Genomic DNA, 25459 nt, shown 5'->3' with positions numbered 1-25459 from the left:
ACTACATTGTCCTAAAGGTTAGACACACGTTTCCTCAATTTAGAAGTTTTATTTTGATTTTTAAATGTTTTTTTAATTTGGAAAAAAAATCCGCCATGTAGTGAAGCCGCGATAAACGAAACGCGAAAAATCGAGGGATCACTGTATATACAGTGGGTGTGCCTAATAAAGTGGCCACGTGACTTTACCAGTTATTCCAATTATCTGTTAGGCACATACACATTTTTTTTACTACGTTGTGTAACTCAAGTTGTCCTAACTTTCAGGAAGGTTCTATTAATAGACAGCGGCTAGCGTGGTGTATCCATCTATGCACTTGCGTATCTAAACAATGGAGGTCTGTGATTTGTTTAAAGCAAAGCGGCGTGTACCTTAGAATAGACTCCGTGGACGTGCGCGGTGCTCGTGGGTGTTTGAGCACTTACAGAGACGAAGCTTTGCCCTTTTGTGTTTGCTTATCCACTCAATACGCCGCCTGTATGTCAGATAACTCAACAGATAAGTCATTCTGAGCGTTTAGTTAATTGCGTGTTTTGCACACAGATGGCACCTCAAATCTTTCTCCGACAGGCGACGAGCAGTAGCCTGGGGAGTCATTATGAAAAATTTGAAATGTCGTTCTGTTCCCTCTTGCAGTTCCCACAGGGGAGAAGAAACACCCCAGTTAGCGGCGCGGCCCGGCCCGAGACGCGGATGCTAACCAACTTAAAAGTTAGCGTTTGCGTCACACGCTACTTGTTTGGCTGCGCATTTCGTAGCTACGCCACATTGGACTAATCCCCAACTGCCGTGAGGCTCCGGCGGAACTCAATATGAACCCCCCAACAAATAAAAATACAACTCTGCAACTTCTATTTTTAACCGGACAGCGTCTCCGCTATTAACTCACAACACTTTGTCTTAAAATGACTTTTTTGACGTGACATTTGTACGCCGTGGAGGTTTTCCTCCACTGCTAATAAAAGATAAGAGTATAAATGATTGCAGCTGTGGTAGCACATTCATTAGCCAGCCTGCTTCCTCTTCCGTCTCCTCCTCTTCCTCCTCCATTGCTGGATAGTCATTAGTGGACTAATATATATATATATATATATATATATATATATATATAGTAATTTATAAGATCAGGGGATGCTTTGAGAATAATTGTCAATTTATGTCTATGTTAAGCCCTTTGAGACTGCTTGTGATTTAGGGCTATACAAATAAACTTGACTTGACTTGACTTAATTGATTAAACCACTTTATTAGGTACACCAAGTTTCAAGTAAGTTTTGTAAGCTTCCATTTGAGAGTCTTAAGAGGCGAGACACGCATACTGCCAAGCGAGGAGGGATATAGAGAGGGATATTTTTAATAAAGTTATCTAAAACTGTCCCACCTCTGCCTCACATCGACCCACATTCCAGCTCCCACAGAGCACACGGAGGAGAAAGGAGGAGGTTGAGAAGAGTAGCACCTCGATTCCATTTCGGTTTTAATGTCACTATATGGTTTTACTTCGTAAAAATATTTTGTCGTCGCTCACTTCTTCATCTCCGCGGCGCAAAGCGTGACGATAATGTGATGCAAAGCCATGGTGCTGAACCATCCGCTGACATTTTACCATCTGCTCACTTGTGTCACCGTACGTGTGTGTTTTATGACTGAATGTTCAAGCGGTGGCGACATGTGACGGAATAAAACTGTGATGTAGAGCCTGAATGCATCTTTTTAATTAGATAAAGTAATGAAGTAGACCCGGTGAAGGCCCATATTCCTATATTGATCCCCCTCATTAAATCCATAGCCTCCTCAAAGGAGCGTAGATAAGAGGCTCCTCCGAAAGGATTCGAAAGCTTTGAGATAATTGAGATGCGAATTGTGTAAAATGGCCAACGGTGCTCAATTTTTCCTCTCTCTAATGAATTCACCGTTTAGGCCTACTTGACATCGAGTTTTTAATTCCTGTGATGATTCATGCGTGGTTGCGATAGTGAACGGTGGGAGGAAGAATGGTCAGGATCAATAAAAGTTCCTGCTCTTAATGTGAGCCCACACGTGGAAATGTGCAGAAAAAAACCTATGAAATCTTGCAGATGAAGCTGTGATGCGTTCAAGGACGCTCAAATATTGGACGCTCGGACCGGGTCTGCTGTTGTTCACCATTTTTATGTGGAACATAAGAGTCGGCATGTTTTTTGTTTTTTAATTGATCAAATTATCATATTGAGAGGTGTTCCTAATATTTTGAAACTTTGGCATGACAAAAAGCCCAAAACAAACAGCTTGCTGTCATTTCCCGTCCTGAAACTTTTGTAGGACATCCATCAGGTGTGTGTGAGTGCGTGAGTCCGCACGTGTGTGCCTCAGCGACCTCCCTCCCCTGCACCCCTGCACTCTCCCGCTCCTGGGAGGTGACCCAATTTCCCATCATCCAATGCGGCTGCTGCTGCCTTCTTGCCTACCGCGACTGGCGCTGCTGTGTCGTTGCCGTAGCGATATCGCCAGGGCCTTTAATGCCGACTGTGACTGCGCCATGAATAATGGATGGGGAGAGTGACAAAGTATTCGGCGGAGGGGAGGAAGGAAGGAGAGGATGAGTGAAGGAGGACAGATGACGGGATGAGGATGTCAAGGTGGAGATTTAGATTGTTCAAAATATGTGAATGAGACGAAACATTAATTTTGGAAATTTGAAGGTTGGTTGCGAGCTTGTTGGCTTTTCTTTATAAACAAGAAATGGAGATTGTTCCGGACTTTGGAAGAAATGTCATATAAGAGGGTGTGCACACTTGTGCAACCACATTATTACAGTTGTTTATTTTCATTCCATCTCTCAGGAAAAATTTTAGATCTCATGAAATCACAAAACCTATTTGAATAGGGGTGTGTAGACTTTTTATACCAACTCAATGAATATTTACTAATAAATTTAGACGACTGTAAGCGAAAGAGTCCCAGTGTTGATTCAGCTTTGCAGACATGACAAGCTCCGCCTCTTGGGTAACGCAGTTTGACTTAATCGGCGTTGAAGGACAGACGGGACGAGTCCGACAGGTCCCTCGACCTCTAACACGACGCTTTCGGGACACCGCTCAACTGCGTGCGAGTGGTTTTGCGTGGCTGGCGGCTAATCTATGCTGACTGCAGCACACACCTGTTGAAAAGCACTTAAACGGCACACGTGTGTCCCGAGTGCCACCCGCCTAAATTCCCAACGCAATCAAAGCCGTAAATCAACTCAACAATTTACATCATCAAGCGAGACCCCGCGGCGTGGCCGTAGCGCCGCGCACGCGCGCAAAAAGTGCTAACTCATTGGCTCGGCGTGAATAAAATATTTCCCTCCGTGTAAAAGGCTCAAAAGTGCCCACAGAGCTTTTTTTTACTTGTACATTTGCGGCAAGTCAAATCAGAGAAGAAGTACAGCAAGCAGCCTGCATGGGAGATGTTTGTTATGTAAAATGATGCTACATGCTAGCTATTAGCAATTATTATCGGTTATTCTTGTCTTAACTGGACATTTATTGAGATTACTTTTAGTCTAATACAGATTACGTTATTGTTGCTACTAATCGTATAACAAATCGCAAAATTGAATGGGGAGGAAATCAAATAACCGATTCTTTTTCAAAACCGTTCTTAGCCCGCCCCCTGATCGTTTCCGTCCACAGTGAGACGCTTGTCTGCCACTAATGATGCCAATGCATAAGGATGCAAGATGAAAACAGAAGCATCTTTGAAGTGTGTGCAGACTGTGTGTGTCTGTTTTTAATGAGCTGCTTTCTGAAGCGCCGCGCGTGCGTGCGTGCGTCTTCTGTCCGACTTGACCGCAGTTATAAAACCATGCGGAGGCGCGCTATGAGGTTGCCAGGACATTCCGGCGACACCTGCGACCATATTTGGATTTTTCATACCCTCCGCCCCTTCTTCCCGTAAACGCTCCCTTTTTCTACAGTATATCAAACAAATTGATGTGTGTATGTGTGCGTGAGTGTGTGTGTGTATATAATAACGGAAAATACTGACAAGCTGGTGCCTGCTTTTACTGTTTTTGGACCCAATACCACCTGCCACTAATCCAAGTTTGGGCCAAAACTATCAAGTGAAGTTGTTTTAAAGCCACAGATGAACACAAAATGGTGTATTTGGGAATTCTGTCCCGAAATACTTCTGTCTCGCCACTTTCCGTAGTGGAATGCCTTTTGGATATCTTGTTTCCTGGCAATGTGAGGTATTATTACCGCATGAATTTTTGTAAACGCGGAATCTTGTGCTAACAGGCTAGCTTGCGCGTGTCTTTTTTTTTCTACTCCTAATGTCATTTCTCTCCTCGCTCGTTCTCTCATTTAATTAGAATGCCATCTTCAATTTACTTGTGATCTAATCCAACACACACACCATCCCTCCTGCTCTGCTGCAGTGTAAACACGCTGTGTCATATTAAAAAGTCACAATCTGCCGTGTCATGATTGGGATGCTCAGTCGCCGTGAGAATCGGAATTACTCCAAGGAGGCCTTGATTGCCTCCCGGGAATTCTTCCGCAAGGTTTATTCTCCGGGTTCTCCAAAATGGAGGTGTCTGACGATGATGCGGTGTTGAAAAGTCTCCCAAATGGCGCGGAAGGATACGCGAGGGCTCGTCAGAGAGCGAATGAAGGCTGACAGCGCAGATCGGCCCGTTTGTGACGTAACCTCATCCGCACGTGGGCGAACGAGCGTCGTAATCTTCAATCAAGTCCAATTTAATGAAACACGCAGACGCGCGAGAAGGGATCGGGGGGGAGGGGGCGGCGAATGACTTATCAGTCCATTCACAGACAGATTGAGTTGTGTCATCATCTTACAAGGTTGTTCACTGCAGCATGCCAGCTTAACACCAGTGCGCTGCGACTCTCACAAAGCTTTTCATTTGGGGATTTAATGGAGTTGAAATGACGCTGTGAGTTGGAAAATGTCGATTCATAATGTGACGGGATTGTTGCCTTTGCATTTTTCGGACTATACGGCAGATTTGAATTGCTTTGATTTGCTCAAAATTTATCAGTGCGCCTTATAATCAGGTGGATTTTTGAATTGAAGTTGAATAAAGTTTGACTTATTTGCTGGTTTGTTTCATTTAATGTGCAGTAATGTCAAATAATCTGAAAAATACGGTAGCAGGAAACATCCTACTTAGTACAATTTTAAATAGTGATTTTGAATTTAAATTATTATTAATTTTTTTTTAAAAATTATAAATTTAAGTAACTTTAAATACCGTATTTTCCGGACTATAAGGCGCGCGCCTTATATATGGACCAAATTCCTAAATTTAAACTGGCCCGAAGCATTGTGTCATGAAATCAATCATAAGTGGCCCGCTGAAGACTATGAATCATGAATCAAAAAGACTATGGATCATTATTTTGTGATTATAAAGTAATTCGTTGTGTCTGAAGTCGAAATAAAAAAGATCAAATGGAGAATGATTTGATTTGGATTAAAAATCAGACATGATGCATTAATGGTACGCCTTAAGTCCGGTGCGCCTTATATAAGGACAAAGTTTTAAAATGGGCCAATAGTTGAAGGTGCGCCTTATAGTCCAGTGCGTCTTATAGTCCGGAAAATACGGTAGTAATTTTAAATGGACATCCAAAAATCAGGCCTCCCTCCATTACTGCAAAATTTCAATTGATCCACATACTACAACTGACATTTTTTTTCTAAGAACTTACTCTGCTAGCAATGTGCTAAGCTTAGCTCTCCAATGCATAAAACTTCAAACAATAATTCCACATCTTGCTTGTCATGTATTGCAGCTCGACTGACACTCCCAAAATTGTTACACGCACGTGAAAGACAGAACGAAGGCTGAATGATAGACACTGTCTGTCACGTCTGTCTAATTTGATCTTTCTCATCTTACTAATTCTTTGTACTCTCCATCTCTCGCTCAGTTGCTACCTGGCAACAAGCTGGTTGCCTTGGTGACTGAGCTTAACAGCTTCACATTTAATGTCATGGATGGTGTGGTGTTGTGTGTTTGTGTTGGGTGGGGGGGGGCATGCTCGTAATTGAAGATGCATTTTTTTGAAATTCTGTGTTAAAGGTCACCCTTTAAATTGGGATAAAGGCCTGCGGCTTGGTTTTACAGTAGAGTCCAATCTTTTAACTGGCACTTGATGAAATAAAAAGTCATCTTTTAGATGATGTACTTGGAGTTTTAGTGTCTTGTCAGGACTACTTAGTGTTCTCTGGGGATCTGTTTGCACTTTTCCATGGCTAAAAATGTACAGGAATGGTTGTATCAAGTGAAACGGCCATTATATTAATGTCTCTATTGATCACCTTAGTGCCTTTGTCAACCTTCAGTGGATCCGCCAGCCAAAAACGCATGCTCGAGTGGTGCGCCGCGACATTTATAAGTGGTTAGTCAGCGCGTAAACGAGCCAAGATAACTGATCTCCCGCTGAGAGTTTCACACTCCAGTTCTGGAGCGGCGACAGAAGACAGCTTTTGGTTACATTGTGTCCGCAGAGCAAGAGCGGGACAGAGATGTTTATCACGCGCTGATCCATTGACCATGTTTGGAGAAAAGAAGGTAAGCGAAGACGGCGGAGGCAACACATTGTTGAAGTTTTAATGGCAAGGAGGACGGGAAGACAGTGAACACAACGTTAAAAATCTAGGCGACATATTTGTACTCGGTCCAGACTATTCGGTATTACAAAGACAAGCAGCTTTTGGCACCGGTGAGCTGCTTGGCTCTCTGTGGTTATATGTGATATACAGCTAAACAGATAGTGCTAATTTTGCATTATAAGGCTATAGAATGCAAGCTAGCTGGCTAACAGCCATTAGCAGTTTGGTTGTTACTTTATGTGGTTGTTTCTATATAAGGCTTCTTCTTCTTCACTTTTACTTTACACATACTCAAAGTTGGCCACGGACCACGTTCGTCCGATATTATGAGCTAAAACTGAATCCAAATGCCCGCTAGCTAGCTAGCTATTGTTAATTGACTTGGCTAACATCTAATGTTTTTTAACTAACTCTACCAAAAGAGGTATTAAAAAAAAATCTAAACATTTATCAACTCCGACCCTTTAATGTGAATGAAAGCGTAATTAGAGAAAATATTAGCGCTCGTGCTAATGGCCATATTCTACTGGGTAATGATGATTACGTGGATTGTTGGAGTGGTGAGTGGAGTGAGGTTTGCGTGGGGGCTCCGAGTGGTCTCATCTTGTACCTCGGGCCCCTTCAATGGTCCTCATGTTACATTCAGCTTAATTGGAGAGGAATTAGCGCAACGAGTCTTAACGACATGCTAGCTACACATACAAGGGTTCTCTCCTCGCTGCAATCATCGGCCATTGACATTGATATTTGGAAGCAAGACTGACAAGACCGTTCGCCTCCCTGCGGTGTGTTGCACGTGCGTGTTTCGCCTGTCGTGTCCTCTGGGCTACGTTATCGCCCTATCCTGGCGTCGGGCTCCATCTGTCTGGGCCGCCGTCCAAACGACTCACTCTGCGTGGTCTCTCGCGCCGCCGCCATGATGGCTGTTCAATATGTCTGATAGCGAGGTTAGAGCCCTCTGGTGGCAAACCCACCCGTTAATTGAAACCAGCCCACTTGAGTGAGGTTATTCTCTTGTCGATGACACGTTTATTGCGAACATTTATCCACTCAACTCAGACGGAACGACGTGCGACTGCATATCAAGCTGCCGAGGCTCATCTTTGCCGTTATGTGCGCGTGACGGACATGTAGACAACCCAATGATTCACGAATGACTGAAAAGTCAGCCAATAGTGGAATAATACATGCCTACTGAGATAATGATAGTACTCATGACTGACATGCAGACCACCCAATGAATCCGAGAACAGACTGAAAAGGATGCCGATGGCGGTTTAGTCAGATAGAAACACAAGCCACAGCTTGATGGAAGAACACATAGCGACCGACGAGATCCGCACTAATTTACAACACACTACGCCACAGGTGTCAAACCCAAGGCCCGGGGGCCAGATACGGCCCGCCACATCATTTTATGTGGCCCGCGAAGACAAATTGTGCATCAAATTTGTGTGTCATTACTAGAATTGCAAATTGTCTTCACTTTTAATAATATTTATATATTTTTTAAACATATGACCAGTTTTTACTCGTCTGATTTGAAAATGAGTTATTTGTCAGTTTGTTTTGTAGCTTTTATTGAGGTGCTCATACATTTATTTGGGTTGACAGTCATAATGGCCCTCTGAAAGAAGTCATGACTACAATGCGGCCCGCGAAAAAAAATGAGTTTGACTCCCCTGCACTACACCATAACCCCAACATTATCTTTATATTGTACAAATTCAAGTGACCTAAACTGATGACCTGCTATCTAATAGTACCATAAAGTCAATAAAAAAAAAAAATATATATAATCCTTTCAAACACACTCTGGTGCACCTGTCAGGTAGCTTGATGGACATCCTATATAGATTGAGTGCTTGCCACTTGTCTGCGTCTCTCGGATGTGCATTGACCTGTGCGTTTAGTTTTTGTGTGTGTGTGTCTGTGTGAGACCAGTTGCTCCATCGCCTTCTATTTACTGTCAGTCCTCTTGACATATCTCTACTCCAGCCTGGGGTCATAAATAGTCTGCCATCAGACGGGACTTTACTTTATGTCCCACTTACTTTGTGCCACTTGTCACACGGACACATACAAACGCACTCCAACACACATTTTCTGTCAAGCTGCAAACCTGCGCCGCCATTTTTTTTACACTCACTGAAAAGACAAAGCGAGCGAGAACATTTGTACCCGAGTGAAACAAATGATTGTAGATGAGTCATAAGTGGAAACCCACAATGCATTTTCATTAGCAGTAATTTTTTTGGGCGTGTGGGTGTTTTTTTTTTTAAGCTTGTGAAAAAAAGGTGCACTCGAGTTCATTTCGCTGATAGAGTTCACTTAAAGGTGCACAAACTGATTAATTGTTTTCTTTAAAGGGATTACTGCTTTTTGAATCTTTTTTTTTCTGTCACGCCAGATACTCTCAAGCTGGATCCGCGTGTAGAATTTACAGCTGCACAAGAGCGTTTACGGTCTGAATGTCAGCAGCCATCATTTTTCTTCTCATCTAAAGATCCGCCTCGGTTCTCCTCGATGTGTCCAGTCGCCGCGTTCAACAAGTTGCACATGTTGCGAGGTGACTGAAGCTCCGCCTTCCTGCCGACTGCGGCTTGTTAATGTTTCATAGCGCCGAGTGCGGGCGGCGCGGATGAAAAGATCGCTGAAGGTTGGCGGTCGGGTCTTTTCAGTTTTGATTTGTCGAAAAATACTCCATGCGGGAAGATGAAACAGTAAGAAATGTGTTAGTTTAACAACAGGAAAAAAGTGGAACGCCGAAGGCTCAGAGCTTAAAGTTAAAAGTTGAACTGAACAACTTTACCCAGTAACTCCAACTTTTACGGTTTCCTTGAAGAACTATAACATATGTGGAAAAGCGCTAACTTTGCTGATTGGTTGACTTCCATGAGGTGCTAGCCACCAGCTAGCTTGCATGCTAACGGGATTTCAGGTTTCCTCTCGGCCTCAGATGGGCCGTGGCCTTTTTTTTTGCGGCATCAATATGTACAATGACAGCAAACTGTTCTGTCAGTTGTGGCAACCAGGGAATTTCAGGGTGTAAGCATAGCTAGCTAGCTAAATGCTAGCTAAAAGGACTAGAAATAGTAACGAACTCAGGTTGATGCTAAAAAGGCCCTTAAGTTCAACTCACAAAAAACAGATTAAGAAACAAATTTATTTAGAAACTAATCTTTGAATCCCGACTTCCCATTTGGATTCCTCACAGTAGTTTGTTTAGGCACATTTTTTAAACATGCTCAATTTTTCGGATTTACTCACGCACTCTCTCACCTGCCCTAAATTATTTAGTCGCTTTGAGTCAGAGCAGTGTGTGAACAGGAAGTTCAGCATGCTAAAATATGGCTGCCGGCTCCTGCGTGCCTCTTTTGGTGGGGAGGTGCGCTCCTTCGTGTCCGCGTGGGACAGGGTGACGCACCATGCGGCACTGGTCTGAATATTTTAACAGGAAACATTAGTGACGCGCTTCCTTTTCTGCTCTTTCATCATTCTGCCGCTACTTCCACTAAGACGAAGCAAAGGGACTTTAATTACTGGGACAATGTGCAGGAAACATAGAGTGAACAGTTCTGAAATTCCAGCCCAAAAATAGAACTTGTATATCGTTTTTGCAGATGTGTAACTGTCCCCTGTTCTCATCTCGCACCCCCGTTGCAGGAACGCTATCGCATTAGTGATTATTCAGCATGATAGCACGGAGCATCCTGCCGTGTCCAAGCCACTTGTAGGCCAGATAAATCTAACTATATATTTTCTCCCTGCTATATTGGGTGAGAGCCAAAGACGGAAAAAACTGCACAGTCAGACGAACATAATGTAGTATCTCAGGTTTGGAGTGTGCTACGTCTCATTCTTTACTCTGGGTCAATATACAGCACTGATACAAGCTCCAACATTAAGTGCAGTTGTAGAATGTAATGAGATTCAATACAAGCGCAGTCGTAAAGATTTTTAAAAAAAATGGATTGCCTTATGAATTATTAGAACCAACTCTCAGTATGACACAGACGACAATATTAAACATAGCGTTATGTTTATAGAGGTGTAATTGTGTCTGAGAAGTCACTGAACGATAAAATGGTGTACATAATCGGAAGTGAACCGATTAGTTAAATAGTCGACTTATTACTTTTATTGACAATTAAGGCTAGTTGTTTATTTTGTTCCATGACCATGCCCGCTATGCAAAACCGTTGTCTCAAATCGTCTTTCCCCTTTGGAATGAATGGAAATGACATTAATCCGTTCCAGTTATTTGTCAGTTTGTTTCGTAGCTTTTACTGTATATATAATATGAGGTGCTCATACATTTATTTGGGTTGACAGACATAATGGCCCTCCGAAAGAAGCTATGACTACAATGCGGCCCGCGAAAAAAATGAGTTTGACACCCCTGGAATACGGATTGCTAACCGCTAGCATGCTAGCATGTTAGGGGGCTATTCTTAAGGCTGCTTGCTTTTTACAGCTGGTTTGATTAAGCAGGCTTTGACCCGTGTTTGTGTGTTTTCCTAGACATGCAAATGAGGGGCTTCCTGCACAGAAGCCACAGAGCGGAAAAGCTCAAAAACTCCTGTTTTCGATACTGTCCTCATCAAATCACACCCACGCATGCAAGCTGTCTCCAATTGGGGGTTACATTCCTTGTTTTTTTATATATATATACAGAGGAGTTCCTGTTTGTACGTCACATGCTTGACCTACCTCTCAAAGATTTGCTAAATAGTTAGAGAGGAAAGTGTCATCGAACTTGTCGCCTTGGAAACAGCGAGGCGAGGCTTTGCGCCAGCTTGTTAACACAATGCAATGGCAACCATGCGCGGTGGGATGGTGGGTCTGTTTCTCCCCACGTGCTGCCTCGCCGCCAAGACGCTGATGCGTTCAAGATGCAAACGAGCGAGGGCGAAAAACCGGTGGAAAACGACACGGCGACATCTTGTCCCTGACGTGAATATTCGCAAATGACCGACATTAAAATTCACTTCGGCAAGGAGATCATTGGCGCGATGTGGCTTTTATTATCGTTGCTGTTTAGTCACTAAATACAGGAACCTCTCATGACTCAGGGGTTCCAGCACATTTAGATTCAATTATAATGGGCTACATGATCTCATGTCGCAAAATTGGGATTGTTGACATGCTCAAACAGAACCAAAAGCAGCTTTTGACTCCATTTCTGGCCTGGCTTAACATTGCTACAAAATGATACACTCTTAAAAAACGGAATAATGTTGTATTGTGTATTGTATTATTCATGTGTGTGTGTGCCGTTAGTGATTCATCAATGCAGGATGACACAGTCGTGAGAATACTTAAGCTCCGCCCCTTTCGCCCTTCTGTCACCCCATCGTGCGAAGAGTAATGCGTGTGTTTTGTTAATGCCGACAAATAAATACTTTGCCGGCCGTAAAAGCTTTACAGCCGCATATTATATCACTCGATTAAAGTTTACAATTTAACGAGCGACACGTTTGTTTGCCGATGCATGGATTCAATCGCGATTTATCAACGAATACCACTGGGGCTAACGTTAACGTCTCGGCGGGCCAATAAAGTTTGAATTAAAACAATAACAGCCGCCAAAAGCGCACAAGCGGGAGAGACTTTTGCGCATTTTCAGACTCCTCCGTCTCTGTGAAGCCAGGAGATGCGAGGAGATGTGAGGAGCATCGCTACGGTTACCATATCCATGACAACCTCCCTCTCCTCGCGCTGCTATTATTGGCCGCGTCGTCAAGGAGACGGGGCGGCTCATTATGGGATGCGTGACGGAAATAGAAAACGGGCACTGCGAGCGATACGACGGCTATGAGGAGTTACATAAGTATTGTAAACTGTGTGTGTGTGTGTTTTCAGTCGTTGTGTCAGCTTATCTAATAAGATTACAGTACACCAAATGATAAGCAAAAGTATTGAAAATACCTCATATTGGTTCTTTGTGTATCACTTCCAAAAAAAAAGAGGAAAATTGGACAAAACACTTAATGGAGCCTTTGGCCTTTTTCTCGCAAAAAAAATACAAACTAGCATAACAGCAGGCGTGTTTGTGGTAATTGTACTATGATTAAAGCGTCCATTCAGTTCACATTAATTATGCAAACTGCCGAGCGAGCGGCTCGCAAAGTGAGTCACGCAGGTGCATACTGATGGCAAGGTGGTTTTAATAGACTATATATTTTTCTGGAATAAAACACACGGAAAGAATTTTAAGACCTCGCTCGGTCGAATCGTAATGTGACGAGCGAGGTGTCGGATGAATCGGAAATAGTGAGCGCGGTACTAACGTAGCATGTGCGTATTGTAACGAGGGGGAGGCGGGCAACAGCTGTGCTGCCCGTATTTACTTTTCCACCGACTCGCACGGTCTGTCCGTTCCTCGCATCAAGAATCGTCATTCATTTATTCAAATGGCATCAATAATATCCCCAGCGGTATTATTCTGCGGCAATGTCAAAATATTCTAGATTGTTTTTATGTAGACTGACATAATTTGAAAGTTGTTTTTTTTTAGGCTGATATCGATATCGGGTATCAATAATGGATCGAGAATAATCATCAGTAAATTATTTGAGTTTACCGAACGGTTTGTTTTGGCACCGATTTTCTCGAGTACAAAATGTATCAGTCCCAATGTGACAACGGCATTCTTCGAAAGAATGAAAGAAAGGACAGTGTGACAGATGTTACGCGGCCTCGCGGGGATTAGCGGCCTCGCGAACACACTCGCAACCAATGACGCACACGCGGCGCTCCAGTCAAGCGCTAGCGAGTGCTCGGGTTTTGCCAAATGGAAAATGGACTGTTATACAAGATATTTTCAGGACGTCATCAGAGCACACGGCATTCCGCTGAGTGCCGAAGCAATTCCCAAACCAAACACGCTAAGTAACCAAACAGCCGGCTGGGAATTCATCTGGGGAAGCATTCTTTGACTTTGATCTCAATGACATATTACAAACAAGTTGAGTCAAATTGACTGAGCTAAATCCAGAGCAAGAAATAAAGCCAGTTCACAGGAAATGTAGTAGCATTTTCCAATTAAAATCGTCAACGTATTCCAATATTTTGGTTAAACACACTGGCGGAGCTAGAGGGGGGGCCGCGAGGGCACTGATCCCCCCCTAAAATATGCCAGGCCAGATAATTAATTGATTTTTGTTTTTTTTATTGTTTTCCCTGTCCACCTTGGGGAATCGATAATGAATCTTCACTTTTTTTTAAAAAATCTTTGCATTTGTAAAATTTGTTCTCTGCCGGTGTTCAAAACCTTAGCGCTACTCACCAGATTGGAGTTAGTGGCGTTGGAGTCGTCCTCTGGGAAGGGGATGTAGACGGCTAAGGCCACACAGTTAGCGAAAATGGTCATCAGGATGATGATCTCGAAGGGTCTGGGAGGAGGAGGCGGATTAAGGAATACACAACAATACGGGCGCAATGCACAAGCTTGGGCGAGTCCATTCGTCTTACTTAGATTGCCATCGATTTCCGGGGCGATTCGCTCTTGAACGCGAGCATCCCTGTTTAGTAACAGGTGGAATTTGTCACTCTGATAAATGCTTCAATCTTAACAGTGAAAACATCATTTTGTGCACGCAAGGAACAACATTAAAGCCACTCGTGATAAGATATATAGGCTCACTTTTGTGTGTGTGTGTTGTTCGAGAGTGAGCCCGCATGCCCAAATATGGGTGCTGTCGCGTGGAAGACAGGATGTGGCTGGAGGAAAGAAGGAAAGACCCCCTATTTTTTTTTTTGGAGGTCCTTGAGAGACAAGTGACCTCATTATTTTGGGCCGAGCGAGTGAGCGAAAGCCAGCGAAAGAACGTGAAGGAGAGCCAGAGGAGGTCTGCTTTTCATCAGCGCAATTATCCCTTCTACCCCTCCACCTCTCCCGCTTTCCTTTCATCCCGTCGTTCTCCCTCGGCTAGCTAACGCATGCGCGTACACCTAGCATAAAAATGATGGTGGGCTATTTTCTGGGTTAATTCCGGTTATGTTTTCTTGTGTGTATTTGAAAAAAGAAAAAAAAAAATAAGGGAAAAAAACAAACAGATTTTTTTTTTTTTTTACAGTGATGGATTATGTTGTTGCTACTGTAGCCGTCAAAACGGCCTTAATGGTTTTAAAAGTCAAAAATGGATGGACTGCTGACAGAATAAATTTTAGAGAGTTTTCAGAGTGGCCTGCAGACAGAGACGGATATGTTTGCTCCGGTTTTGTGTTTATGTTTGGATTAAGGCTTGACCTCAAGCCACAAGAGCGAGCAAAATGTATCAAACTTAATCACTTAATCAGAACATCCAAACGGGCCTGGTGACTCATAGGCTCTCGGATCCTGACCCATAATCATAAAAAAAAAAAAAACAGCTTCTATCAACGCAATGATAAATCTGCTAGCTGCTGAAATGTTTGGGAAAGAGGGAAAAAAAGAAAAGAAAATTGAATCGTTTTATCTGACTCCTGGTTTAAATAGCAAGCCGGGAAAAGAATACTGTCAATAAGGACTTTCCGCTAATCTCGACGGAACTCATTCTACTGTATCGTACATTTGGGGATTTAATAGGAATTTTCAGAGTGATAACCGGCTTGCACACTATAATTGCGCCGCATATTCAGTTTTGTGGACACCCCTACAATGCTCACAATAGCGCTATGAAATTTTTATTTGAGCTCAGTACTATTGTAGTGCATACTCACAGGACAGTTCATTAGGTACACCCTGGTTTGGACTTTATTTATTTATATATAAAGAATGATTTTAAAATTGCCACGTGAGCACAATGCTCAGACAGTCCCTATAGACCTGTTGAGAGAAGTATCGGTTGTCATGGTAACAGGAGGAGTCACAGAGGGGGAATTTGGAGGATCGGCCGCCTCTTGAAGCAAGTTATGAAGGGCGTCCAATTCAAATTGACCTCCAAATTGAGTGTAATTTGGAGATTTATTGCTTCTCGCGTGCTATTTGTTCAACTCCTTCTCCTTCAGAGTTGTTTGCATGATTAATGCTGGGAATTGTGGGTAATCATCTGCGAACTCATCGGCGCCTGCTGTTTGCCGCAATCGACTATAACTGCTTAGCTATGAAAAAAAAATAAAAAAGCACAAAAATATGTATATTAGCCACGTCAATCCTGAGAGGCCTGGATTTTCCCGACTGGGATGGCAAAGAATTACGTTAATTTAAATACACGATAACCTTGAAGCGACGTAAAGCTCGCGGGACTTGATTCCGTCGCCCCCGCTTTCTTTTTCTCATCCCTCAAGTTTACCTTTCCCATCTCTTCCCAACCGCTAATCCGGAAAGGGAGAAAAACTAGGAAACAATGGATCTTAAAAAAAAAAAAAAAGGAGGAGGTGAAGAGCATGAAGAAGAAAGGCTATTGTACAGTCAGAGGGATACTAAATTGGGGGGGGGGCAGGAGCGTAGGAGGCGGGACCCTCGGGATGGAGAATGAATGCAGCGAGAGAGAAGTGTGACGGAGAAACGAAACGGCTTTTTAATCCGCATGTGAGTAAACAAAAAAGGATGAAAGGGAGAGGAAGCAAAAAGGACGAAGAGGGGGCTCACATGTGTTTGAAAGCTGGAGGGCACGCGGATTGATTAAGCCAGCGAGCCGGCCGATGGCAAGGAGGAGAAAAGAGGCACTTGGGAGTTATTCTTCCATAGATTTAGCCTTTTTCTTCTCCTCTCACTGCCAAAAAAACCCCCAAAAAACAATGAAATTATTTCTTCCTTCCATTAAGGTGTTTTGATGTTTGTGTTCTGACGGGACTGCGTGAGAAATAACGAATTGATTTCGACGCGGAGGAATAATAATGATGTTTCAAAATTTGGAAGATTATGTAAAATAAATAAATAAATAGATTTCCATCAGCTTTCTTTGTGGAAGAAGTGCAGTCAGTATTGATTTTTGAGGAGGGAATTAAATATTTTCTTTGTAGTCGATGATAAGGTAATAAGTCGAAGTTGTCTGTGAATTGGCCTTTTGGAAAACGAGACGCCAAAAAACCCGTGATTGAGCAACAGTTCAGAGTTTCTTGACATGCAAGCTATCGCCATGGCAACAGCTATGTCACAAAAGGATACTTCCACTCGACGATGCTGATGCAGGCCCGGCGAATGGGGTTCTTGAGCGTGAGGCAGAGCAGCGCTCTCGGGGGCCGCGTGGCCGTAGTGGTGGTGGGCTTCTTGGGCTTGGAGCTGTAGTGTTGCCGCTTGCGCTGCGTGGAGCTGGCCGTGGAGATGGGCCCGCCCCCTCCCGCCGCCAGCCCCGCCGTGCCGCCCGAGGCCGCGTTGCCCATCATCTTGGCCTGGCGGGCGGCGTCGATGGCGGCTTGCCAGCTCAGGGCGGCGCCCGGCGTGGCGATGTGCTCCGGGGCCAGGCCCACCACTCCCGCCACGCCGTGGTTGACCCCGCCCCCGCCTCCATCGCGGTCACCACCGCCCGGGTGCTCGTTGGTCAAGCCGGGGGCAGCGGGGCGAGGGAGGGTGGGAGGGGGCGAGTAGTCGGAGCCTGGAATGGAGAAACCAAAAGAAATTAAAATTGAGATTGCTAAAATTGATTTCAAATTTCGATTTCAAACTCTCGACAGGTAAGCGAGCGTGGTCCATAGCGACTCTCCAACAAGAGGTGTCAAATCGCAAAATGCTCGCCGGAGAGTAACCGCCGGCATTACAATAATCTCCAGCAGATTACACTCCCGGTGAATAAAAACCAGAGCGGATCCTTCGAGCTGCCTACTTAGCCAGATTAAAGACACGTATAATATCCCCGCTCTCCACCCACATATGACACCCCAATGAGAATCACCCAAAATGTTCCCCCTGCAGCAGATTATACACACATTTAAAAAACAAAAAGACAGAAAATACTTTTCCTTTCCACGTTTTGATTCGTACCAAGATGTTCAAACTAGATATGAAAATGCCACATTTTAAGTCGTTCCGGTGGAAGTGGATAAGAAGTCCACAGTGGAAGTGAAGCCAACAAAGAGAGGGAAAAAAAAAATAAAGTCAGTGGAGCTGTTATCTATTTAATGATAAAGACTGCAGACAGATGCTATCACTTCAGTGCTCTCAAATGACACACACACGCACACAAAAATATACAAAGCTTGATTGGGGCAAAACTTTCTCGAGCGGTGCCAAGAAAGAACACATTCGCCGTTCGCCATTTCCAATTCAGCGAGGAAGCAGCCAGTTTCAAGTGCAAATAAAATACAATAACGATAATGATAAGCTTGAAGGGGCATAATAGACTTCTTTCAGCATTTGGGCAAGGAAAGTGTGATTGTCATTTCCTCTATGCTTGGCATGACATGCCGTCATTATCACTGTCAGCGCGAACGTTGCTTTTAAAGCCGACACTATTTTTATCCAATTCATGTGCCATCTCCCGAGAGTACAAAGAAAAGCGACTGTTCCCGATCTGTTTGCCGCTGATTAATCTCCGTCGACGTCTGACAAAACCTACACGAGCGGCCACGACGACTCTTTAGATGGGATATTCGCGGCTCACATTGTCCGGATTTTTGCTCTGTTACATAAGTAGATTGAGTTTTGTGAAAGATTTTTTGAGTGGCCACCGGGGGCAGTATCACACAGTTGTGAATACACAAAGAAAAGCTGTAATATGAATCGTTCTTCGCAGGGGATAAAGAATATATGCCTGCGAGAATAGTCACATTATCTGTTTGTTTTCAGTTTTCAGTTATATTCATTGCTTAGTAACACCGCTAGCTCGTTAGCATTTCAAATTATGTGTTAGCATTACGTTAGCAGGCTGCAAAATTGTGGTGTATAGTTTTGCTGTATTTTACCGCGTCACCTTGGAGTTCCCTTGCTATTTCAGAGGACTGTAAACGATATCCAAGGAGATCTTCATAAATCTTAGTGGAGAGGTATATTATGGGACATGAAAACGACTTTTGCTACTTTTAGATTCATTCTAGTGCATGTAAACCCAGCAGAATGCTCTGGTGTGCACATAAATAAGCACCTATATGCTCAGGTGGCCCATTTTCTGGCCCACAGAAGTCACCTGAGCCCCTTGGAACATTCACACAAACACACTCAATGAAAAACACACAATGCGCACATCCCGCATGAGCGCCATTTAAACAAACATCAGCGGATGCTAATGGACAAAATAACGGTTTATTGTCAATTTCCGGCTCACGCTCAACAAATAGTCTTGCCGTCTATGACACACAATGGAGGTCCAAACGTTCCATTTTGCCCCGTCAACAAAGGGAGGCGCATTAAGCGCCGGCTATGAGCGAGGTTAACAGCAAAACTGACGGCGTGCCACTCGACGCGGCTCGCCTGTGAACGCCACGTGGATTTATTCATAAAACATGTGGCACATGCATGAGTGGCGCACAGTCAAGTGCTGAAGGTGTGTGTGTGGTTTTTATTTTCCATCACCAAAATCTGGCATATGAACAGGGGTGTGTCGACTTTTTATACCCACTAATGTGCGTTTTAAAAAATGGAAACAAAATAGTACAAGACCATTTTTAGAGGCTGAATTTGCCTTAATTCATGTTATTTTATTTTAATTTATTGCTTGCATCGAATTAATTTTAGAGGCTGAATTTGCCTTAATTTATGTTATTTTATTTTAATTTATTGCTTGCATCAAAATAATTTTCTGAGTTAATTCTAATTCAATAAAAAAGGGAAAAAAATCATAATTAAAATGTAATTTTTTTTACAGCATGAAAAATATAGTACAGAATACACAAATGTCCCAAAATTATTTCTAATTCAGTAAAAAGGGGAAAATAAATAAATTAAAATGTAATTTTTTTTTACAGCATGAAAAATATAGTACAGAATACACAAATGTTCTAAAATATGAAAAACTTTTTGACTCGTGTTAGACGATCAGGCGGGATCGAGAACACGAAGGAAGCGTAGAACCACAAAGTAGTCACGAGCAAGTCAAAACTGAAAGAAGAGGAGGCGATGGAGGAGGTAGGCCTGTTCACGCTGCCGACCTCCCGCACACATGAAGCCGCCACGCGCTTCGCAGGCAGCAGATATTAATAACTCCTTATTAATATTCATCTGCAGTGAAGTGATGGGAGGCCGGAGTAACCCAGATAGCATTCGTCGCTCTACCTGTCTCTCACTGCGTGTGATTCAGGACTTCTTCACTCAACTTGACCAAGGAGCCAAAATGTCCTAAACGCAAATGTAGCAACACTAGCTCGACTTCCCCGCCATTTCGTCCCCCTTGACGCGTGTAAAGGGCGAGCAGCACGCTTATGATTGGATACCGTTCATACGTCGCTCTCTTCCTCCTCCGCTAAAGTAATTGCGCACAGCCTCACCGCGTAGAATGGAATACGCGACCTTGTCGAGGTCGTTAGCATGCGAGCGGCACTAAGGCAGACTTAAGTATTCTGCTGCTTACACCGTTACTGTTTCTTTACCCGGGCTGTCATCTTGCCTCGATTCATTTTCTGTTAGCAATATCATTAATAAATGTTTATTTTGGTCTCATTATCTTCATAAAGCAGTTGAAAGTATGTGTGTACAAACAAGTGGTGGGCAATAGCAAATTAGCTAACGATATTGCTAACGATGCCTTTTATTGGTCCGAAGCTTCGAGGCAGAAAGTAATTGTTTCAGCACTAATTAGAAGCAAAAGTTATTCCTTGACCTACTCACAACCAAAACAGTTTTGTGGTAAATAGGTCATTTATGTTGGCATAATATTGTTTTTTATTCACTATACTGTGTCAACGATCGCAGATGCCCACAATTAAATATTACCTCCTTGGCAGTCAACATCTTTCATTCCATCTTTTTGTCTATGGGGACTAGAATAGGATTTTCCAAAGTTTATTTTAGCCAGGATTGAAGGGGTGAAAAAAAAAAAATGAAATAAAACAAATCCATGTGTCGAATGTCAAAGAGGATTTCAGATGGAGTAGCTTGGCTCTGACTAGCGTCTCTGTCAGACTAGCTTGCAACTGGGCCTGAGCCAGGAGGGAATGACTCGGGTTGCGTTCAAGTCAAGCCGTGGCTGACTTTCCTCGCGCTCCAAAGAGAAAACAGATGTAAATTTGGGGTCGCCGGCAAATGAGAAGAACAGTACACACAACCAAAACACAACACTCAGAAGAGTCACCAAAAAAAATAACAGCTTTCATAGGCTATCAGTAAAACGGCCATCGGAAGACCAGAAGCCAAGGCGACGCCATTTCGAAACCGGTGGTCTCAAGAGGAGCCCGTATGTGGAATCACAACAACCCACAGGGGAGCCATCCAACATCCACATCTCGGCGTGTACGCAAACGTGGAGGGTCGGCGAAAAAAAGGTTCACGCGCACGACGTAAGGTTGTGATTAAGCGATGAGTCTGCAAGGCCATAAAGCGCTAATGAATGCGCTCTCATAGCTTCGCAGCAGAGGCTCGGGCTCGGAGGGAGCGTTTGGTTTATGACTCCACACGTCTCCCTGATGATCAGGGGCTGCTTGGGACCGGCTGCAGAGCACTTTTAATTTGTCATATAGCGTATATGAAAAAAGGCGCTTTAAGCGATCTAATAAGATGACATTTAAGTGCAGGTTTGAAAATTCTGCTATCGCCAAGATAATAAGGTTTATCTTTGATTGACACGATAATATTACTTGTTCCTCACAGAGGATAAAGAATAAAAGCTTATGAGTGTTGTTTAATTATCTGTCTGTGTTGCTCCACCATTTGTGTTTCAAACTCTTTTTCGCCATTCACGTCACTAAAACAAGAACCGCCAGCTATTACCGCCAACTTCTTTTGTATTGGAATGTGCTGGGAAACATGTTTTGCTCTGATTAAAATAATTTAAAGTAGAAAAAAATCTATGGATGGCAGATAGCAATACTGATGCTATTTGTTAGCTCATCTATGGAATTTTACATTGTTAATTAGCATTAAGCTAAACCGACTCATGCTCTGTGATTGTTTTAAACACAACGGCTAACTTTCTTGGTTTTGACTGTTAACTTCAACTGTAAGACTTTTTTTTAACTGCTGCCAACAACCTCAAATCGTATCTCAAATTCCTGCTCGCAAGTGAAGCAAAAAAAAAATGGTTAGGGCATTGCATTGGAATCTTTTTAATGGTAAACCTTTTTGATGTTGATGTCTAATGGCCTGAGTGGATGTTTCATGTTTAATGTGCTAAATGAGACCGAACCATTTAATCATATAAATTACTAATATAAATAAATAACGCTGAGCAAAGAGAATTTGCATTGCAGCCACTTCAGTTCACACGTGACTCTAATTAGTCAAACAAGGGCGTAAATTCAGTGGTGCATGTTTTTAAATTCCCGCAATGAGCAAGGTGATAAAAATTTCAAGGCATTCAAGCTTTGTATTATCATTTAAAGATGACATTCTCGAAGACCGAATTGCGGTTCAAGTTCATTTGTCGGCGGGAGCGTCTCCGTTGGGTTGTAATGGTGGAAGTAAACATGGAAAAAGATAGAAGAGAGAAAAAAAATGGAGATGGGATATCGGGAGTGCGACTGAGGAGAAGATGATGCTACAGGAGGATGACTCATCACACGCAGAGTCGTGAAGCTCACTGTCGTTCTTCACACACACACAAACACACACAATCATCAACCGTGCGTTTGTCTGATCCTGATTCCCAAAAACGCATCTCAGCCGCTTGTTCCTAATGAGCCAAAATGGCCGCCGCCGCACCGCCGTTTCCAGGCCAGCAAAGACGACGGCCCCAGGGGCGGAGAAACTGGGCGAGAGGAAGGCTCACGAGAGGCCGGATTTAAATGGAGCTCATTAGCTGCTGGTGGCCGGGAGATGTCCCAGCACACTGAGGCAACACGCACACACACACATGCGTGAACACACAATGTGATACGTACAATTGGATGCCTGGCTGGGCGGCGTGTGCTACAGATGGCGTTTGCGATTTTGGACATTGGTACTGAACTGCCCTCTCTGCTTGTCCACCCACTCAACATATGTCCCAGTTATGCTCTACCGCTACGCTGGTGTCACTTTCGGGTCGCGTCAACGAGTCCTGATGACATCCCGACGCCTAAAACCAAAACACGTCGCACTGCCTTTTTTGCACTGTGGAGCCAAACTCTCCTCAGAGGGTGTTTGATTGCTGTTGCCCAGACCACACATATCCCAGGCAGAACAGGCTTAAAAAAAAGAGGGAAGGGCCCGATGTAAATTCAAAATCCTCAGAAGTCTCAACATGTTTGGAGCAGATTTATTTGACATGTGTCTGCTCAGTTTTTCAAGATACAAGATCCACTTGGTGTTTTTAAAACAATCAAATAGCTTTAGCTTTGGCTGACAAATAGCATCTGGCACCAAGTATTTGAACACAAATGGGAGAGCAACACTTGTAGACAGACACTGATGGGCATATATTCTTTATTCTCTGCAAAATCAAATCCATATATATATTATTATAAGGCAGGCTGTCAATTTTTGAGAAAATTAAAAAGTACGCCTTACAGTCCAAAAAATACAGTTTCTCTTATGATTTTTAATGATACTGAATCTCATTAGATTAGGCAGCTGTACCAAACATTGTGGCCGATGAGTAACAAACAACTGACGTGTCATCTATCGCAAATGTGTGAACGTTGACTGTAACACACACACACACACACGCGCACACACACACAGGGAACAATTGTTCTGGCAGGATCTCAGAGTCATAAATAGGCCGGCCGTGCATTCCAGCAAAGGTTCCCGGTGTAAACATTTAGACTGAAGAAATCTCAGCTCATTTGTTGTAGCTCTGCGTTCACCACCACAGTCGGAATGATATAAAGCACACACACAGGTGGAAGCGTTTATGCAAAGAATTGCCAAACAAACGAGACAAAAGTGCAAGACTGGAATTTGACGCGTAGCGTAAAAGACTGGAATACTGCGAGACCACGTGGCAATTTTGCTCCCTCCCCCTACAGCCGGAGAAAATGGGAGCCATCCTATCTTAAAACCGCAACGACTACTACAGCGGGAGAGGAGCGATCAAGTCAACAGAAGTAAAAGAGGAAGAGCGTGGAGTGATTCACGATTGCGTTGAGGAACGTAAAGATTGAAAAGGTTCCGAAATAAACGGCTTCCTAAGGCTTTTTTATGGCATAATGGTCCTTTTTTTTTTTTACACTCAAGACAATGTGCCAACTTGGATTCCCCGGTGACATTTTGTCCGCACGCAACGCTTACTGTTCCAGCACAGGAGAGCTAACATGTAGAGCCGATATAAAAAGTTTACACACCTTTGTTCGAATGCCAGCTTTTTGTCACTCATCAAAAACTTTTTATATTATCAATTACCATCGTTTAACCTGTGCAACATAATTTAAAAAAAATGTTTTTTTCAAGTGGGAAATTGAAAATAAGAGAAAAATGGGGTTGCACAAGTGTACACACCCTCTTATGTGTGCTCGTTCTGAACACACAGCCCAGTTATTAAAGGGTGTGCACACTTGTGCAACCACATGATCTTGGTTCCTTTTTACTTCCACTCTTGGAAAAGATTATATACAAAGTGGTCAATTGAGACTCATTGTTGTCACGGGAGCTTTTTGTATACCGGAAATAATTGAACCAAAGGGACAGATTGGAGCACATCTTAAAAAAAAAAAAAAAAAAAAAAAAAAAAAAAAAGATGACAACTAATAGAAGACAGAAACAGCACATAAAAAAGATGAGATGAAGAACAAGCAGAAGAGCGATGGAGAGAAGAAAAAAAGGAGTCCAAGTTTAGCTCTCCCCTGAGGACTCCTCTTCTCCTCTGCTCTTTTCATCGTCCTCCTCGTCTCCATCCATCACAAAATAATTAACTTGCTATAAGTGAAATTAATTCCACTAATTGGTTTAAAAGGTATTTTTGGACAGTGATGGCAGGAGAGGAAAAAAAAAAAAAAAAAAAAAGCAAAAGATGTGACCTCACCAGGCAGGAAGTGAACTGAGTGGACTTCTGGGCGAGTTTGATGAGGGGAGATGTGAACTTCTTGTGACCTCACAAATGCCTGCCTATTCCTTTTCTTACACTTACATTTCCCCTTTGGACTCATTTAATACAACATATGCTAGCACACGTGGACACTAATTACACAAAAAGGGGGAAAAAAGGGGGAGGAGAAAAAAAAAACCAGAGCGCGTCTAGACCAGTCAGCGAGGCTGTGAAAAGGTCCTGCAGGTGAATTATTCATCTGCAGCCATGACACCCGAGGGCGATCGACCTCCATGTAACAGAGAGTGAGCGAGAGAGAGAGAGAGAGAGAGAGAGAGAGAGAGAGAGAGAGAGAGAGAGAGAGAGAGAGAGAGAGAGAGAGAGACAGAGTGTTGTTCCACCTGTGTCTACATCAGGACACCAAGCGCAACCTGCTGCTGTCACTCACAAACACACACAATGACGGATAGTGTTGCTATGGAAACCAAAACCTTGGGCAGTCACTTAAAGTCACTTGTGGGAATCAAACCTGTGGCCTTTTGGTCACGGGCCTCATTCTTAGGGCACTCATGCTTACTCATTAGTCCTCCGTAGCGATGCAAATTAATTATTACTTTTGATTGATTTATTCGAGGACAGCCTCGTGAGATGGAACGTCTCATTTTCGAGCGAGGGTCATGCCACCAAAAATATTGATTCATATTTTTAGCTAATAATGTACATTCTAAAATAGAGTAATAAAATAATTATTATAAATAGAACGTAACACATTAAACAGTTTGTGCATCCTGTTTTAATGCTTCAATTGAATTCTTGGTGTGGCTCCTAATGGTGTGCCTGTTTTGGCCACCGGGGGCAGCATAATTTATTAACTTTACTTTTTGTGACTCAAC

At 43.2% G+C, this 25459-nt stretch overlaps 1 protein-coding gene across 6 annotated transcripts in view; it reads right to left on the bottom strand.

The window, feature by feature from the left end:
- Window positions 1-25459, bottom strand: part of cacna1c (calcium channel, voltage-dependent, L type, alpha 1C subunit) — a 79843-nt gene that overhangs the window by 42237 nt on the left and 12147 nt on the right. For all 6 annotated transcript variants that reach the window (XM_037242683.1, XM_037242684.1, XM_037242687.1 and 3 more), the window contains exons 2-3: window positions 16706-17132; window positions 13901-14006 (exon numbers count right to left, since the gene is read on the bottom strand). In XM_037242683.1, coding sequence (XP_037098578.1) covers window positions 13901-14006; window positions 16706-17132 — 533 coding nt within the window. The remainder of the gene's footprint in view (window positions 1-13900; window positions 14007-16705; window positions 17133-25459) is intronic.

Source organism: Syngnathus acus, chromosome 23 (genome assembly GCF_901709675.1).
Source record: "Syngnathus acus chromosome 23, fSynAcu1.2, whole genome shotgun sequence".
NCBI classification, from domain to species: Eukaryota; Metazoa; Chordata; class Actinopteri; order Syngnathiformes; family Syngnathidae; genus Syngnathus; species Syngnathus acus.
Note: the sequence above shows the minus strand (reverse complement) of the source record. Positions and strands in the feature narration are given on the sequence as shown.